The 18172-nt window shown below is 54.6% G+C and overlaps 2 protein-coding genes across 2 annotated transcripts; one reads left to right on the forward strand and one right to left on the reverse strand.

Moving 5' to 3' along the window:
* Positions 1-6655: 6655 nt before the first annotated feature.
* Positions 6656-11358, reverse strand: LOC119108873 (cilia- and flagella-associated protein 20). Its single transcript, XM_037232416.1, has 5 exons — positions 11027-11358; positions 10456-10535; positions 9977-10088; positions 8792-8908; positions 6656-7435 (listed from the first exon to the last, which is right to left on the reverse strand). Exons 1-5 carry the CDS (start codon positions 11108-11110, stop codon positions 7247-7249), a joined length of 582 nt encoding a protein of 193 aa, XP_037088311.1. The 5' UTR covers positions 11111-11358; the 3' UTR covers positions 6656-7246.
* Positions 11359-11648: 290 nt separating this feature from the next.
* Positions 11649-17901, forward strand: LOC119108859 (deleted in lung and esophageal cancer protein 1). Its single transcript, XM_037232401.1, has 7 exons — positions 11649-11665; positions 12557-12935; positions 13143-13599; positions 13762-15362; positions 15895-16725; positions 16861-17055; positions 17260-17901. The coding sequence occupies exons 1-7, from the start codon at positions 11649-11651 to the stop codon at positions 17899-17901; spliced, it is 4122 nt and encodes a 1373-aa protein (XP_037088296.1).
* Positions 17902-18172: the final 271 nt, after the last annotated feature.

Here is an 18172-nt window from a genome sequence, read left to right on the forward strand (position 1 = left end):
CTCTTATACTGCTTCCAAGGCTCATGCCCGCAACACGATCTGCGTGCGACTGGCCGGCACCACCGTGACGCACCGCCCCGAGCTGTGATTGTTCTCCTCACTCAGGCATGAGTCATCGCCCCACTCGCCTTACATGCTGACACACTGACTCGGGGCATGGCCCACCGCGACACTCACCCCTGATCTTCAAATATCATACACTGACACCAACGTCTCATACTATCCAATCACTCGACATACACCGGCCGCGGGAGACCGCTCCACCGCTCCACCGGCCGCAGGAGGCTGCTCCACCGCTCCACCGGCCGCGGGAGGCTGCTCCACCGCCCCACGCCTCGCTGGGTCACAGCTGCCGCCGCACAGAACCGCACGTCTGTCGGCGTTCGCACGCTGATGCCTCCCAGGGCAGTGATGCCACTCATGCCGAGCACGACGTCAACACCCAGCGGTCGGTGCGGCACTACGAAGACCTCGAGCGTCACTCGACGGTCCCTGGTATCAACCAGCATGCTGCCGGCCCCGCAGCATCCGAGTTCCCGGCCGCCATTCGTGACCACTCTCACCATCCGCGGTGTCCATCGTTCGCAGCGGGCAGCGGTCACACCGCCTGCAGCCGCTGCCGGGGTTTCAGGCATTCTGGCTGAAATGGCTTCTATTCGGCGGTCACATCTCGGTTGGACCACCCCACACACACCGGCGAACTGCCGCACACGACACCGACACTCACTCCACGCGCCCAAGCAGCACCTCTTATGCTGCTTCCAAGGCTCATACCCGCAACACGACCTGCGTGCGACTGGCCGGCGCCACCGTGACGCACTGCCCCGAGCCGTGATTGTTCTCCTCACTCAGACATGAGTCATCGCCCCACTCGCCTTAAATGCTGACACACTGACCTGGGGCATGGTCCACCGTTACAAAGAAATCTCATAAAAAAGAAGGCCAATGTAGTCCAAGATCGGGCGTATCAGGGGGGTGTAGAGGCGGAGGAGAGTGCGTCTGTCGGCGCCCCACTCCCGCCTTGTTATGCATTTCATTATGTTCAGTCGTCTGGCGCAGCGTTGCTTAAGGTCAGCAAAATGAGCATTGAAAGTAAGACGACGATCTAATGTTATTCCAAGGTATTTAAAACTGTCACCTAGAGGGATTATTTCACCATTAAGATTCAGGGGGTTGGGGGGATGGAGGGTTGAACACTACTTCGCCTAGAGAAGATCGTGCGAGTACCGAGTATAGCGCGCGAGTAGTGGTATCTAGACCGCACGGTAGATGGCAGAGCGTGTCGCAGAGTACAGAAATAGTCTAGTTCCGACCGCCGACTCGTGTGCACCTTCGCGGAGACAAACTCAAACAAAGATTACAACTGATTTTGTGGGGGAAATCTGCAGTCCCCACCGTGCACAGCAAGCGTGAATGTCATTTACAGCTAATTGTGTATAATGCAGTGCGCGATCGACATTAGCGTGTGTATGCCACACAGCCAGGTCGTCCGCGCGTAAAGAATACCGAAAATGTGGAGAAATATTATTGATATTATTGAAAACATAATTTATCATCACAAGGGAGAGGGTTGGTGATAAGACCGTGATAAGACCCTGAGGAAGACCGTGATCCTGCGCCGTCTGAGAAGAATAAGTATTTCCGCAATGCACAGAAAACATCCTATCAGTTAGAAAGGGCCACGAACTCCGATTTCATGTAGTTTGATGAGGAGGACACTTTTATTCACCCTGTCGAAAGCGGCCTTTAAATCCACGAATAGTGCTACCGTAGCAGATTTAGTCCGAAATCCGAACTGAATTGAATGAAAAGGTGAAGAAAGGTGATTTGACTCAAGGAACACGCTGATACGTCCGCTGACCATTCGTTCGAATATTTTAGAAGCACAGCTAATAAGAGAGATGGGGCGATAGGTCGAAGGGTCAGAGGGAGGCTTAGAAGGCTTAAGTATAGGGATAAGTGTGCTAGAGCGCCATGAGGGAGGGAAGGAGCCGTTAACCCACATATCGTCGAAAGCCGACAAAGGTTGGTGAGTCCAGACCTAGTACGATTTCTAAAGAAGGGGTAGGCTTACTGGTCTGGACGGACAGAAGTGTTTTCGCACTTACTGATCGCAAGGTCCAATTCATAGGGTGTGAAGAGTACGTTGGATGTCTCAGTGTTAGCGGACGGGAAGTTGAGTGCGAGCAGTGTGACATTAAGTGTGTTAGTTATCTGTTGGGAATACTGCTCGTATGATGATACACGGGCGAAGTGTGTGACAAATTTTGTGGCGACTTCAAATGGGATGCTGTAGTGTTGGTTGCTGACTACAAGGTGCGGGGTTTTATAATGTGGCGTGCGTTTGTTTGTGAAACACCTAATCAGCGACCATATTTTAGATAGAATGGTAAAGCGGTTGAACGTATTTGGAAATTGCTCCCAGCTTTCCTGTTTTGCGCGTTTAATGATTATATCGACTTGATGTTTAGCTCTGCGAAACTCCTCTTCATGAGCTCTGCACATGCAACTACGAAAAACACGCATAGCCCGGCGTCGCAGGGCTACTGTGCGCTGACACTCATCGTTCCACCAGGGCGCACGTTTGTGCCCTGGTCGACGATGAGTGTATGGAACGAACTGGTGCGCTGAGGCTAAAATAGTGCTTAAAAATGTAGGGAGGTCGGGAGTTGTGCCTGAAGGGTGTGCCTCATCTATATAATTTTGGAAGTATGCACAGTCCGCTCTGCGAACATCCCATCGGCGATATTGGCGTCTCCGCAATGGTGTGAGCGGCCCCTCTGCCGATTGGTCCCCACCATCTGGAGGCCATAAACCCACGTGGGTTTATGGGGACACGCGGGCGGGGACGCACGGTCCCTGCCGAGCAGTCTGCGTTCAGGCTCCGACGGCGCGGCTCGACGCGAGCCGCGTCAGCGTTTACGACGACGACGACGACCTTGGAGTGTGCGACGCCACCTTTCCAACCCCTCTCTTACCTTTGCCTTGCAAGTATTTGGCTAATACAATCTTCCTTTTCAACGTTCGTTTTCGAATCAAGTCGATGGTCCTCCGGAATACTAACGAACTCTTACGCACGAACACCCGTAAAAACGAGTGTCCGGCGCCGCTTGTGTTGCGCCTCCTCGATGCAATTCCTTTTCATGTCCAAAAAGAAGCCGTAAAAAAGTGACGCAAACGCATTCTGCATATGTGGAGCACGTCTTGGTAGATGACGTAATGTTTGAACAGGGATATACCGCGCCACTACTGCGCAGCGGAATGATTACAAACGGGGGCGGTATTTCATGAAGGGGGGGGCACGCAATATTGTGGTGCCCGCTGGAGTCGAGCCGGTGCCCCCGCTGCCCGCTTGTGGCCCCCTCCAAAAAAATTATGCCATTAAATTTGAAGATAAAAGGAATATGCACCTTACATCCCCAACTTTCCAGCCAAAGTAGCGCCAGCTTTTAGCCTTAGTTTTTTATAGCTTTTTAGCCCTCGTTTTCTAAGGGCTGCGCAGTGTAACATGGGTTCCAAAACTTATGCTATCTATTACATGCATTCATGTGCATGCATATACATATATATATATATATATATATATATATATATATATAATTAGTGTTATATATATATAAATTAGTGTTATTATATGCACATATATATATATATAAATGTATATATATATATAATAGTAAATACGGGAACCCACGCAAACAATATGCACGACCTTACGGTAGCATGACTAGCAGTCCTCATCTTAATTTCATTCTAGTTGAATGCTCCAGGAAAACCTAATGTTCCGTTGGCGGTAAAAGTTCGTCATGTATGCATCAAATGATTGGAAATGAAATGAAAAATGGGCGAGATATCAAATCCCCAGGAACTTTATTACAGGGCAGTTCAGGTGGGATAATCAAAAGGTAAGATTTCAGACCGGTTCATTGGACACCTCAATCGCGCACGTATACGGAAGGTGTGTACATCGTTACGAGGAAAACGTGACAGGTAAACACGTTAAGTATACCTAATGTCGAATTAGGTAATTGCATCGCGTGCGTAGTTTGATAGCTGCGGCATTGTACAAGAAACACTAGCTGTAAAGGAGACATTTTACCGGCAGGAGACAAACGCTCATATATTTAAATTGTTGCGCGCAATCGTCAACTTTGTTCGAGGCAAGTAAGCATGCATTATCTTGGGACGTCACATGAACAGAGTTTTTCACGTGAAGTACATCTAGGAATGGCGCTTTAGTCATTGCCTTGAAGACCTTGACCTAATTCTTGGTGCTGGTCATCTATGACTTCAAATTTAACTGTCTGCATTTCGATCAGCTCTCCGTACGTGCTGGATATGGGGTGTTTCTATGGTACCGTATTGAAGAATGTTCACTCTCATTCAACGATATTCACTACTGAACACGAAACGTTTTTGATGTTAGCTTGCTATTGCTGACAAAACCATCCCATAGTAACTGTTCGTGCGAAAGAGTTCGTTAGTATTCCGGAGGACCAATGACTTGAGACGTTGAAAGCAAGGAGTCTCTATTAGCCAAAGAGCTGCAAGGCAAAGGTATGAGAGGGGTTGGAAGGGTCGCACACTCCGAAGTCGTCGTCGTCGTCGTACACGCTGTCGCGGCTCGCGTCAAGCCGCGCCGTCGGAGCCTGAGTGTGGACTGCTCGGCAGGGACCGTGCGTCCCCCGCCCGCGTGTCCCCATAAACCCACGTGGGTTTATGGGCCCCAGATGATGGGAACCAATCGGCAGAGGGGCCGCTCACACCCTCGCGGAGCCGCCGCCGCCGCGCCGACAGCGACGGCCCGTTTGCTCGCCAACAATAACCACAATGCTGGTGTGCGATGCCGGAAAAGATCATTAATCCAAACTTATTTGTTATTTGATCTTGTTTGAACTTATTAACCCGACCTTATGTCTGAATGATGCTGACAATCGAGCAGTCAAGATCGGCGTCCAGAATTGCCCACTGCTGGTGTCGATTTCGACAATCATATTTTCGGGCACTGCGCGGCTGCAATTCCATTTCATATTCCGCCTCCTCTCAATGTTTTTTAGCAGCCCAAAATGCAGACAAACCTTACCGAGCTCAACTTTGACAATCAGCGATTAATGCTCGGCGCGCCACCTCCATCCGGCTCCATTGCGTCGTGGAGCGGACATGGATTTGTTTCTAAGCTTGTAATCCGGCCGGCCAGCCTCAAGCGCGTGGTCTTCGTAATGGTATCGACTGTATGCGCGCGGCCGGCGCTGGGCGGGGCAACGCGGTCTGCCAACAAAGACAATTATTCATACCCTGGCGGCCGCTCCAGGAACTAGTTTGGAAGCCTTGGTCTTAGGACAGTCTGTACCTTGGACAATACGTACATTGGACATTCTGTACTTTGGACATTCTGTACCTTTGGACATTCTGTACCTTGGACAATAAGATGCGGACCCGGTGAAAACTCTTAATACCGTAAAAAACAATCACGCCTCCCTGGTTCGAGAACACACCCAGTGGGTAACGGTATGTAAGTTCTTAAAAAAAAAAACACGGCAAGAAACGTATGCCCTGCTGCAGGCCTCACCGGCAAGCCAACAAATTACAAAGTGCTTAACAGCAGCGTTCGAGCGGCCGAAATTGCACGCCAAATCTGACCCACAGACGCAAAAATCCGTGCCCAAACCGGCAATGATCAGTGCGTTTTTGCGGAGGAGTGCGTCCCACCCTGTGGCACATGCTTAAAGCCGACGTCAGGACGATCGAAGGTGAAAGAACGAAGCTACTTGTGAAGTTAAGTGAAAGAACGAAGCTGCTTTCACCTTCTATGGCCGCAGTAGAATCACCATCAATGCAAGTAAATGACGGTTTTGTACATATTGTATGGTCTTACTAAGACTGCAACAAGTAAGATGTCATTGAATTCGGTTATTGGAACTGACAAGATTCATTTACGTCTGCCTGATACTAGGTAAAAATGCCCATTCTTTTTTGGCAGGGCCCATTCGCCCACTCTTTGTAGATGCATAGTGCAATGGGCAAAGTAGGACTTGCCTCATGAAGAGAGGGACCTACCATGCGGCAGCACAGCAGCATAGGTCAACATGTTAAACGAAATTAGTGGCATGAGGAAATAACTCTCGGCCCTATTCATGTGTGTGAAGACAAAATTTGTTTCCATGAAACTCCAGGCACCCGTAAACACCTTTAAAAGTTTTGGCTACAGCTATTCCTACCAACTCATATTATCAACACAACATTTTGGCAGCATAAAACATGCAAGCAAATGTTCCATGCTTGAGCTCAATGTAAAATAATCATCTCTAAGAATCGAATTGAGTCTCGTCTTATTACTAGACAGGTTGACATCCGTTCCGTCATTTATCGCCATCAGTTCTTCAAAGTGTCGCCTTTGAACCTTTAGTTTCGCTGGTGACTTCTGACTGTTCGGGGCCCGAGTTGATTCCGCCGAATCAAGTCACAAGAATCAACAGTCAAGTCGTATTGTCAACAGTCAAGTCGTATTGAGTCATCGCAAGAGCTAGGGATTCGTATCAAGGTTCATTCAGAGGAAATGCGATTCTTGATTCCATTCAAAACCTGATTCCCTTCATACGCAAGCCTGCCGCGAGGCGTCTTTCCTTCCATTGAACTCGGTGGAAAACAGGTCAAATGAGATACACGGGTGATTTATGCACGAACATAATGATAAACAGTCAATGGACCATCAACGCAAACAGAGCATGAAACATCACAGATTGTGCTCGAACGTAGCCTGGTGCACCACGCGCAGCCCGTAAGCGCGCCTAACCGGCCCTGCAGCGGTCCCGGTTGACAACGGGGGAGACACGCGAGTCGACGGGATCCCGAAAGCCCGAGCATTGCTGGCATCAACGCGTCTGTGAGTCTCAAGCCTCCGGACTCGTCCTGGCTTCAGCACCAGATTTGGGCTTGAGATCTAAACAGCCGAACCCAACGGACCAAAGAAGACACTACAGCCCGAGCGCCTTGGGGTCAGGATAATACCGATATCAAAACAGCATTTCAACAAGATGCGGTCAATCCTTCGCCGCCAGCTGGCTCCAATTTCGTTGATGACCAATGGCAGCACGACCAACGGTGACAATTTCCTCGCATCCTACCGGACGTGCCAAGAGAACGAGCCAAACCAAACTTGGCGGAAATCCCATCTCAGCAGCTACGCCCCTTTCGTGGCTGTCGCCAGCAGCTCACGTGCTATGGCCACGCGCCGCATGTGGCCCACTCACACCTTGGCCTTGGACTGGACGGGCAAGTAGAGCTTGAACTCTGCGGGCAGCTCGTCCTCCGAGTAGAGCCGGTCCGAGAAGTAGATGCGCCGGATCCGGCAGTTGGCATGGATCTGCACACGCAGCGTCTCCACGTAGTTGGTGCCGTAGGCGCGCCGCGTGAAATCAGCCAGGTTGAACTGGATCTGCGCGGCGGAGAGGGTACGATCACGATACGGTGCAGCTTCCGGTCACGAGTACTCAGTGCTGTACAGACGCTGACCTGTGTTCTTTTGTAACGCCCCCCTCGCATACACACATACGCACACACACCAACGTTGCTTTGGGCATCTCAATGCCGGCTTCATTTATACAATATTTCCCCCCTGAAATATTGCAAAAACTATGAGAATAATTCAACAACACACAAGGCCTACTCTTCTTGGTCAAAAATGCCGGGTCATTCCTAATATGCTGCTAATGACTTCCAGACGGTTCAGTCAGCGTGTGAAAACTGTATGTCAGAAAAGACTGCGACAGTAGTCTAACAAGAGAAAAGCTGATACGCACCACCACTTTTCTTGTTAGATGCAGTGGAAACCCATGGTGTTTGAAGCCTTGCACGTTAGAGATCATGATCGTGCCATCGACAGACACGTCGACGAGGGATGTACTCTCGCTGTGTAATGGACAGTCTCCGGCACCCAGGGCGTAATGTAGTGCAAGAGGCCAGGGGCAAACGCCTTTGTCAAACGTATCGGTCACATAGCGTCCGTCCTTAGACGTGATTCGGAGCAGATTTGGCAAGGTGTGCATCATGGCACCCTAGGCTTACCCCTTCCTGAACCCTTCACACAAACAATGCTTCTTCTGTACTCTTAAAGGGAATGTGCTAGATTTGGAGACATTGAAGCACCAGATGTGATGAAATGAGCTCACTTATAACTATTCATACACTCTTGTGTGGAGAAGACTGCTCTAACCACCATAATTTCTCTGTTTAGTAAACATGCTCCTCCACATGTCATTACTATGTCACCATACCTTGCATAACATTGATTGGGAGCCAGTTAACGGCCGCTGTATCTGGAAATGGTACCCAGGAACGCCAGACATCAACGACTCAACAATTATGCCTTTCTTGGCCTTAATTGCTGCATGGCCATTGAAATGACAGGGCTTAAATGACATTCTTGCCATATCATCGATGCCTGGGTGACCTAAAAATAGTCTGCACGAAAAAATCTGCACACCTTCGCGGCCGTGTAGCTAAGAAGCTAGATGGGTTCAGGTCTTAAGGTCAGGGCTGTGAACTTATAAACTGAATACTAATCTGCACATTTCACATTAACTGAAGTTCTATAACACCAACTACAAGCTTACTAAGCAGCAGCATTTGACTGAAGATGGCAAACGTTTCTGCATGTGAGGAACCATCGATTTGTAACCATTGGCACACCTGGCTCCATCGATGACACCAAGCTGGTCGCATACAACACGTGATTTACTGGCGATAATGAACTGGGTTCAACACACTTGAACTGCCCGGTTTTACTGCTCACCTGGTTCCAGCCATCATCCAGTCGCATGGGCATCGTACAGATGAACGGCTTGACTCGGGTCGTGGACTGGTAGTTGGACGCCCGGAAGCGCCGGCGCACGTTCTTGTCATCCAGCACCTGAGCGAAAGAGCATGCACTACTCAGTGCAACAACAGTACCAATGGAAATTCAATTTTGTTATTGTCTCAGTCTGTCGTGTTGTGTGGGCCATGGCTCTAAGTGTAGCTTAGGATGGGTTCTACCTGTGAAGTGACCCAGTTCAGTCTATCTTCATCCTATGAAGAACTGATCTCTGCAAGGGTCCTAGTTAGCAAACAACTCCAGCCAAGATGGGTTTAACTCCATGACAGCTCACAAAATGTCATTTATGATGAGCTGGAGACTTTGTAATGGAAACAAGAGTATGGTATACAGTAGACAACTTTGAAAAAGCCTCACATCTGCCCCTTCACTGTCAATTAACAACACGCCTAATAGCTTTTGGATCAGACTGCGCTGAGGTGGACATTGGCTAGCGATATGTACATCTGTACACCATTAAGTTTTCCACACTGTGCAACCAGACTCATGTGCTATCTTCTCATGTTGCTGATATACAACATAAACTACTAAGAATGCCCCAAAATGCTGGCCAGTCTACCAAAACATTTTTTCCACTTTTTATGCCCAATCTTTGTCCTGATTTCCTTTCATTATGATGTCAAGCATGTACCATTTCCACACTTGCATCATGCATAGGCTATTAGCAAAATGTTTAAGCATGACATGTCAGAACATCAGTCAGATTCAGCCAGTTTGTATTTCAAACTATGGGTGCTGAAAGGCTGTGCAGTCATGCCCCCTAGAGCTCAAATGGCCAACCAGAGCTTCAAACCATAGCGAGCCAACCATCCAGCAAAAGGTAGGCAAAATAGCTGTGATGTCTCAGGGTGCCAGTGCACCACTTCCCACAAACAATTTGAGAAACATTCATAGTGCGCAGGTCAGGTTACATCAAACTAGTGAAAGTTGTAATCTGCCTACACAGCCCACATTCCAATGACAAATTCTGGGTCCAGCTTATTATGCTTGTAAACTGCATACAGTCTTATAAGCCACTTCCTCTTATATCAAGAACAAAACTGAAGAAAACTAAAATGTCACCTGACAATAGCTGGTTTATGTCCCCAACTACCATCACTTTACCTGGACTTCAAAAGTGAAATACTTCTTTAGATTTTTGATGATCATCACCAGGAAGGGGAGCTTGATTCCCAGGGTCTTCTTTGGGTCTGCCGGGCATGTGATGAAAGTAGTGCTGGGAAAAAAGTTGGTTGTGAAGAAGAAAATTGTCTATAAACACTGCTTCCCTGGTAACTGCACAGCCCACTATAGCTGTTTACTCCTCAGTCCAGGCTCAGGCAGCACTAATTTTCTTCCCATTCTCTGGCAGCATCCAAGTCACATGAAATACAAAATTTGACAAAAGTTTCTTTCTGGCTCTATTTTCCAAATCAGTCAAAATCTGGGGGGCCAAGGCATTTGATGTGTCCAGCTTAAGTAATAACAGGAAGACACACCCAATTTCATTAACAAAACTAAGCTCATGCCTAAGGCTACAGCACCATGGTTGGTTTTCAGTGTGTGGGCATGAATGGAAATAAACACTAGAAGCACCAACCTACCTGACATTTGTACCAACAATCTCCAGTACTAATGACTGGATATCATTGTCAGTTATCCTCTTGATGTGCCCATTGCGAACCTGGCAAAAGCAGGATACAGAGCTCAGTATTTTCAAAATCTATTGTGCAGCATGATTTTATGTTTGTTACAGTGCAAGGAGCTTCCAAAACCTTATATTTCTGTCTTCATTATATTAAGTACAAATACTTTCAACTCAGCATTGGTTTAAAACACCAGCCAGCTTGCATACCTCAGGTCATGATAGCTTGGCATTGATGTAATTGAACATCATCTAACACATATAACAAATCATTCTGAGCCTGGGCTTTGACTAGCAGAGCAGCATGACAGCATGACAAGGACTTCAGCTCATAAAAAACATCATATGCTATCCAACAAAAGTGGTGCATGCTACAGAATCGCCCAGAAACAGCAGTGTATGATGCCATATGAGCAAAGAGCACAACCAACAAGTGAGCATTTTCTGAGTACCTACACTCTGCACACTCAATGCCTTGAAAATATTACTACCCTACTGGACACTGCAAACGAACCGCATTGGACACTGACCTTTTTATCCCAGATTTGAAGTGGCTTACTTCCAATGCTGTACAATATCGAGAGGAATCCACTTTGAAATGTATTCTTGAACATATCTATACCTTCTCCTCAAACGTAAGTACCACGATCACTCGAACCCCAGCCGCTTTACAACGACGCGGCGGATGAAAATGAAGGAACACTGACCCCGATTCAATCTGCTCGAAAATATGCAACGGTCCGCGCAGAAATATTTTGGATGAATACCTTTCCTGCTATTAATTCGCACCGGTTGGGACACACGCGGTGGCAAACAATTCTCGCCAACCGTAAGTGCAATCCTAGTTACAAATGCGCTTCAGGAATCAGTATGTTAAATGCTTTGCATTACAGCCAATCAGCGTGGGCCTACTTGGTGATCTACCGCTTACGTGGGAGCGTGGAATGTTTAGTTTGTGGTATCCATGGAAACGACCAAGGCAAATATGACGCGATACTTGCGGTGATTGCGGTCGTGATTTGCGGCATTCGTGGCGCGCTACGGTCAACAGGGTAGAATGAAATGATTATGAGTGGGATTCGGTCAGCTCCTGCGCCTTGAGTCGGGTTGTGTCACCAGCAGTTGCACCTTCGATATATGTTTAAAGATCAGATGATTCTGTATGAAAGGTGATTATCCCTCGCACCGACGGCATTCAATGCGGCTTCCCTGCGTTTGGCCGGGCGAATAACCCTAAACGTTCACGGACGGACGAGCGCGGAAAATTGAACTTCGCGGAATACCAAACTCAGGCAAATTATTGACTGAACTATCGACCTTAGGCCAACAGCGGAGACCAGGAACTAAACGGGGTGATGAACGCTGGCCCATTTCCCGGTATTACAAGCGTGTAGAGGGTGTCAGATAAGCAAAGCTTAAGATTATCTAAAAATGGACAAAGATTTGCCTCGGCCAGACATACTGCGTCCCCTCGTGGCTGGGTCTCAAGACCTGTCGTCAACGCTATGTCATCTGTACGGAGAGCAGCATCGCCAAAGTTCGGCTGATGAAGCCATCATTGGCCACCTGGAGACGAGCCTTCCAGCGCGTCCGGACCCACTTCATGCCGACTTCGTAAACCAGCTAACGGAGCTTCGAGACGCGTATGTAAACACACGATCTAGTCTGCAGGACATTGAGCAGCATTTGCTGAAGGCACGTGCCGTCCGGCTGGTGGGCACACCAGCAGAGCCACCGGGGCCAGCCCATGCACCCTCTTTGGACGTGCTGCGGCAAAACAAGCTGCTCACCGCGCTCGACTCTTCCACACTTCGTAAATACCAGCTACTGGTGCCAGAGGACTTCTGTGCGCCTCCAATCCCCAGCGACAGTGAGCAGTCGAAAAAGCCCGCAACAGAGAAAAGACGCGAAAGCCGGCCATCGGCCGTCAGGACTTCTCTCGCCGGTTTGGAGACAATTTTGCCACAACTTGGTGACCAAAACCCGCGGGGTGGCCGGGCGAAGCTCAGCGGCACCGCCCAGGTGTTGCGTGCGGAGCCGCCCTCCCTGTGCCTCGACAGCTTCCAGGTGGACACCGACTACGAGCTGAGTCTGCGTGTCAAGAACGTGTCGTGTTCGCTGCTCTGGCTGCGGCTGGTGCCGCCGGCCACGCCACAGTTTCAGCTGACGCGGATCACGTTTCCGGGTGCGCAGTGTACGCTGGCGCCGGGCCTCTCGCTGGACGTCCGGCTGACATTCAGCGCCCGCCGCCGGCGCACCTACCGCGATCGCGTGCTGATAATGACGCCGCTGGGCGAGCTGGCCGTGCCGCTGATCGTCAGCCATCGGCCGCCTGTGCTACGCATGGACGCCAACATCGCGCTGGGCGAGGCGCTGGTGGGCTGCCGCAAGCGCCGTCGCGTGTTAGTCACCAACGAGGGAGGCCACGGACAGTTCTGCGTACTGCGCCGCGCCGCCTGGCCGGGCGCGCTGCCGGCAGGCGACGACAGCGACGGCGACGACGGCGGCGGCGGCGCGAATTTCGCTGTCCTCCCAAACCGCTTCACGCTCGACACGGGCGAGAGTGTGGAGCTGGAGGTGTCGTTCTTGCCGGTGGCGGCTAGCGCACACCGCGAGACCATGACGCTCGTCTGTGACAACGCGCAGGTTCAGCACGTTACGGTGCGCGGCTGTGGCGTGCGCGGCGGGGCCGGCATGGTGGCAGCGCGCGGCGAGTTCCACGAGCCGACGGTCGGGGAACGCGCGGACAAGTACTGCGCCCACTTCTTGCGCCTGCCGACCACGCTGCCGGAGCTGGAGTCGCGCCGCACACTCCGGCTGCGCAACACGAGCGGTGTCGAACTGGCCTATCGCTGGCAGAGCCGACCGGCCGCCATCGACGTGTACGGCACGGACGCAGCGGACGTGGCTGCTGGCTGCGACACGCGAGTGATGCCGTCACGTGGCACGCTACTGCCATTCCAGGAGGTGGACGTGACGTTCGCGTGCCGCACGCGCTGGCTGGGCGAGCGGCGTGTCGTTTGGAGCCTGCTGCTGGAGGGGCTGCCCGAGATGGCGCTGTCCGCCGACGATGTGCGTTTCGGCCCGGACGGGCAGCGCGCCGGTCTGGTGTCGCGCCTAGAACGGCGAGTGCATCGGCGCGCCGCCTCGGCCGGCTGCCTGCTGCGGCACGGCCGGCTGGACCTGCACGCACCGCCTCAGCGGCGCGCCGAGCGGTCACGCTCGCTGTCGCCGGCCGACGCGCGGCGCTTCTGGGACGTGCTAGCATACGAGGTGCAGACGCTGTGCCGCTGTGAGCCGCTGCCGCTGTCGCTGGAGCCGCCCATGCTGCGCCTGCCGGACCACGTGCCGTTCTGGACTCGTGTGAGCCGGTCGCTGGCGCTCGTCAACGACTCGGACTACGCGGCACCGTTCACATGGGAGACGTTGAGGCGCGGCGATCTGCTGGTCTGCGTGAGCCCCACCGAAGGTACGATACCGGCGCACAGCCGGCTGCCCACGACCGTGACGCTCTGGTCGGCGCGCGGGCTGCATCTGACCACCGAGCTGCGCTGCGTGAGCCGTCAGTTCCGGCGCTGCGTCTGCCTGCCGGTGGTGGCCAGCTTCCTCGGCCCTGAGGTCAGCGTCAGCACGCACCGGCTCGATTTCGCGCGCACGCGCGTCGGCGAACGCGCCGAGCGCCAGCTGACGCTGTCCAACACCACCAAGCTGCCGCTCGAGTGGCGCACGTCGCGGATCGTCGAGCGCACGTCCGAGCAGCCGGCCGAGCGGCGCTGGCGCTTCGACAGCCGCTCGGACCCGTTCTCGGTGAGCCCGACGGCCGGCCTGCTGCACGCTGGCGAGCAGGCGCTGGTCACGATCGGCTTCGAGCCGCGCGCGCCGGCCTCCTACGACATGGTGCTGGACGTGTGCGTGGAGGGCAGCGCGCAGAGCAGCACCGTGTCGATCGGCGCCGAGGCGTGCCACCTCTCCCTCTCCGTCACGCCCGCCTTCCACCGGCTGCAGGCGTACGTGGCCGGTACCGTGGAGCTGATGGTGCTCGTGACCAACACGTGCGACCTGGACGTGCCGTTCCGGTGGGACGTGCCGCCGTGTGACCAGGTGGAGGTGGAGATCGAGCCGGCGACCGGCGTCCTGCTGCCGTGGGCCACGCTGGTGTCGCAGATGAGCGTGACCGGTCTGCAGTCCGGCCCGTTCGGCTACTACTGCGTCCCGTGTCGACTGGCGGACGGCTCGGACGCCACGTACCTGACGCTCTACGGCGACGTGATGGCACTCTCAGCGTCGGTGCACATCGCACCCAACTGGGGTCACCGACCGACCGGTGTGCCCGACCTGGGGGAGGGCCGGGAGGTGTTAGGGCGCAGCCGGCGCCGCGAGCTGGAGCGACAGGCGCGCGAGGCTGAAGAGCTGGCGGCACGGGAAAAGGAGCCACCCCCTGAGAGTGGGCAGCAGGCGCCGCCGCCGCCAGAGGCGCCGCCCAGTCCCAAGACCAAGAAGGGTAAGAAGAAGCTGGTGAAAGGCGGCAAGAGGGGCAAGGGAAGGGGTGCTAAGAAGGAGGAGCAGCCCAAGCCTCCAGAGCCCGAGCCGGAGCCTGAGCCAAAAGAGCCAGAGCCACCACCGCCGCCGCCGGAGCCGACTGTGGAGGAGCTGATGGAGGAGTGGGAGTTGCTAGAAGCCGAAGACGCGGGCTGCGGCCCGCTCGTGCTGCTCTTTGGTCACGATGTGGACGTGCGCGCGGTAGTCGTCCGCGAGTTCCACGTGCGCAATGACACGCCGATCTCCACAACCTGTTCGGCACGAGTGCTGAATTTCCCGGGCCGGGAGCAGGAGCGCTGCGTCGGCGAGCCACCCTTGGCCGTCGAGGTAAGTCGGGTGACTCGATTTGATCATGTCCAGTCGCGGCTTTGTCAACGTACTACTTTTATAGCGTTGCTGTCGTGGATGACGCGACAAACATGAGTTTGAAGATGGAGCACATTTGGATTCACTGAACGCTGAGTGTGTGCATGCATGCATTCATGTATTTATTCCAGCTGCACAGTTTCCCTCCAAGAGTGTGCTACGAGGCCGTCATTGATTGAACCATGGAAATTAAAGTTGACACAATTTTGGATCAGTAATTCGGCTGTCACCTGCAGCCCTGCGACCAGCTGAAAAACTTAGAGTGATAACCTTAAGTTTTCCTTTTTTAATAGCGAAGCGTTCTTTGGAATAAGTCACTCTGAGTGTAGTAAGTTTGAAAGGATTTTCAACATTACGCTCCTTATTTCGCCAACCAACGAAATTCGCTATCTCCAAAACTACACCAACGTCTTGGCAACCAATACGGCTTACTATTCACTGCTTTGATGCCGTGGAGCATCACGTGTGACGACATACTATCCTGCTCGTGCAGGTGCGTCGCATCAACGACCTGGAACGGAAGGACGTGTGGTCGGACCTGCTGTCTGACGGCCGGGGGCTGGCGCTGCTGGTGCGGCCGGCCACCTTCCACGTGCCGGCGCAGAGCCAGACGCTGGTGCGCGTCTTCTGCTGCGCCGACATGTGGGGCTGGTACCAGGACCAACTGGTCGTGTCTGGCGACGGCATTCCCGACCTGTGCGTCGACCTGCGCGTCGGCGTCACCGGCTCGCCGGTGCTCGTGGTCAACACGGGCTCCAACCACGTGCGTTTCGGGTGCCAGTTGTACGGCGCGCCACCGGTCGAGCGCCACCTGTGCCTCAACAACGCGTCGCCGTGTCCGATCCAGCTGAATATGGCCGTGGCGCTGACGTCGCCGTGCGAGGCGCGGCCGCCGCCGTTCCGCGCGCACGTCTCGCTCGGCGCCGACTTCGAGCCGGCACTGAAGCTGTGGGAGTGGCGCACGCCGTCCGAGGAGTTGCGCCTGGGCCTTCGGCCCGTGTTCGGCGAGGAGGAGCAGGCCTACTACACGGTCACACCCGATGTGGTCGTGGTGCCGGCGCGCGCCAAGGCCTGGCTGCTGGTGCAACTGCACCCGGTATGCCTGCCGCCGGCCAGCTCACAGTGGGAGTGGAAGCGGCGCCAGCAGCCGCTGGACGTGGTGGCCTGGCTAACGGCGCACATGTCGCTGCGGACGCAGGACCAGACCCCCGACGGCGGCCACGTCACCCGCGCGCACGGCTACCGGCGCCGGCCGCTGCAGGTGCAGCTGCGCGCGCAGCTGCGCACCGCCTATCTGGACGTGACGTACCCGGAGCCGGCGGCGGTCGGGCTGCGGCCGGCTCCCGTGCTGGCCGGGCCGGAGGAGGCGGTGCGCCTGGTGGCGCCCGTCACGGCGCTGGTGGAGGGGCCGCGCCGGCCGCGCCTGCTGTCGCGCCTCACGCTCACCAACCGCCACCAGGTGGACGTGGAGGTGCTGTGCTGGAGTACGCTACCGTTCGTGGTGGTGCGCGCCGCCTCGCCGCGCGGTACTGTCGAGTGGCCTGATCGCTGCACCGTACCGCGCAGCGGCCACACTCAGCTGACGATCGAGTTCGTCTGCTCGCGTGCGCTGCTGCGCTTCTGCCTGACGGAGCAGCTGGCTGGGCCGCAGCGCGTGCGGTTCTCGTCCAGCGGCGAGGCGACACTGCTGTCGTCGCAAACCGCCTCAGAGACCAGCGACCACTGTACGTTCGCCGAGTCATGTGCCAGTGGTGACGAGGAGGAGACGGCGCGGCCGCTGGCAGGCTCGGAACGCGCGGCGTCCGTCTCGGATGCCGGCTCGGTGGCAGACGACGCGGCGCGGACGGCCCGCTCCGAGTCGGCGCTGCCCCCCTGCACCTCCGAGTCGCTGCAGAATCTGCTCTGCTCACGCCGGGCGGAGATGGCGGCCGAGCATCATGCCGCCGCCGACTGCCTGCACGACGTCCAGGTGGAGCTCATCGAGACGGAGCTCGGCGAAGAGCGCGTTCGCTTCACCTCGCGTCTCGTGCTCCAGTACATGGACTCGCACGTGCAGGCGTTCCCGGTCGAGTGCACGCTCGTGCTGCCGGCGCTGCACGTGTCGGTCGCGAGCGTCGAGTTCGCACAGGTGACGGTGGGTGACGTGGCACGGCGCGGCATCTACATCTCCAACCCGACGCTCGGCGAGCTCAGCTGGTCCTCGCGCCTCGAGCCGCGCCTGCCGTCGCCGCAGTCGTCGGCGACGAGCCGCTCCGCGCGTCGACGCAGCACACGCACGGTACCGCGCCGGCCCGACGCCGCCACGTTCCGCTTGGCGCCTGAGCTGGGCGTGCTGCCGCCGCGCGGCCGCACACACCTGGAGCTGACGTTCGCGCCAGCCATCTGTGCGCTGTACTCGGCCGTGGTGGAGCTGACGGGGCCCTGCCTGCCCGAGCCCGTCTGCGTACTGGTCACGGGCGAGGGCACGTACGATGAGCTGCCGCACATGCCCGGCGCGTGAGCGCCGTCCGCCTGGCGGCGGCAGGCTCAGCGGACGACAGAGCGGGCGTTGGCCGGGGTCAACACTCCCAAGCTCTTGGTGCCGAGACATCGGTGAATGGCACACATTTCAGTTTAGTCTTCGTCCTGTGTAACGGTGTGTTTCGTCTGGCCGTCCTTGCGAATCGTGGCGTTTGTTGCGAAATTCCAGCGCGTTCATGGGCCAATGGTGATTACACCAGTTGGTGCGAAGTGGGCCGACAGTTTGTCAGTGAGCACAAAATTGTGCGTAT

This window comes from Pollicipes pollicipes, unplaced genomic scaffold, assembly GCF_011947565.3.
Source record: "Pollicipes pollicipes isolate AB1234 unplaced genomic scaffold, Ppol_2.1 Scaffold_691;HRSCAF=793_pilon_pilon_pilon, whole genome shotgun sequence".
Lineage (NCBI taxonomy): Eukaryota > Metazoa > Arthropoda > Thecostraca > Pollicipedomorpha > Pollicipedidae > Pollicipes > Pollicipes pollicipes.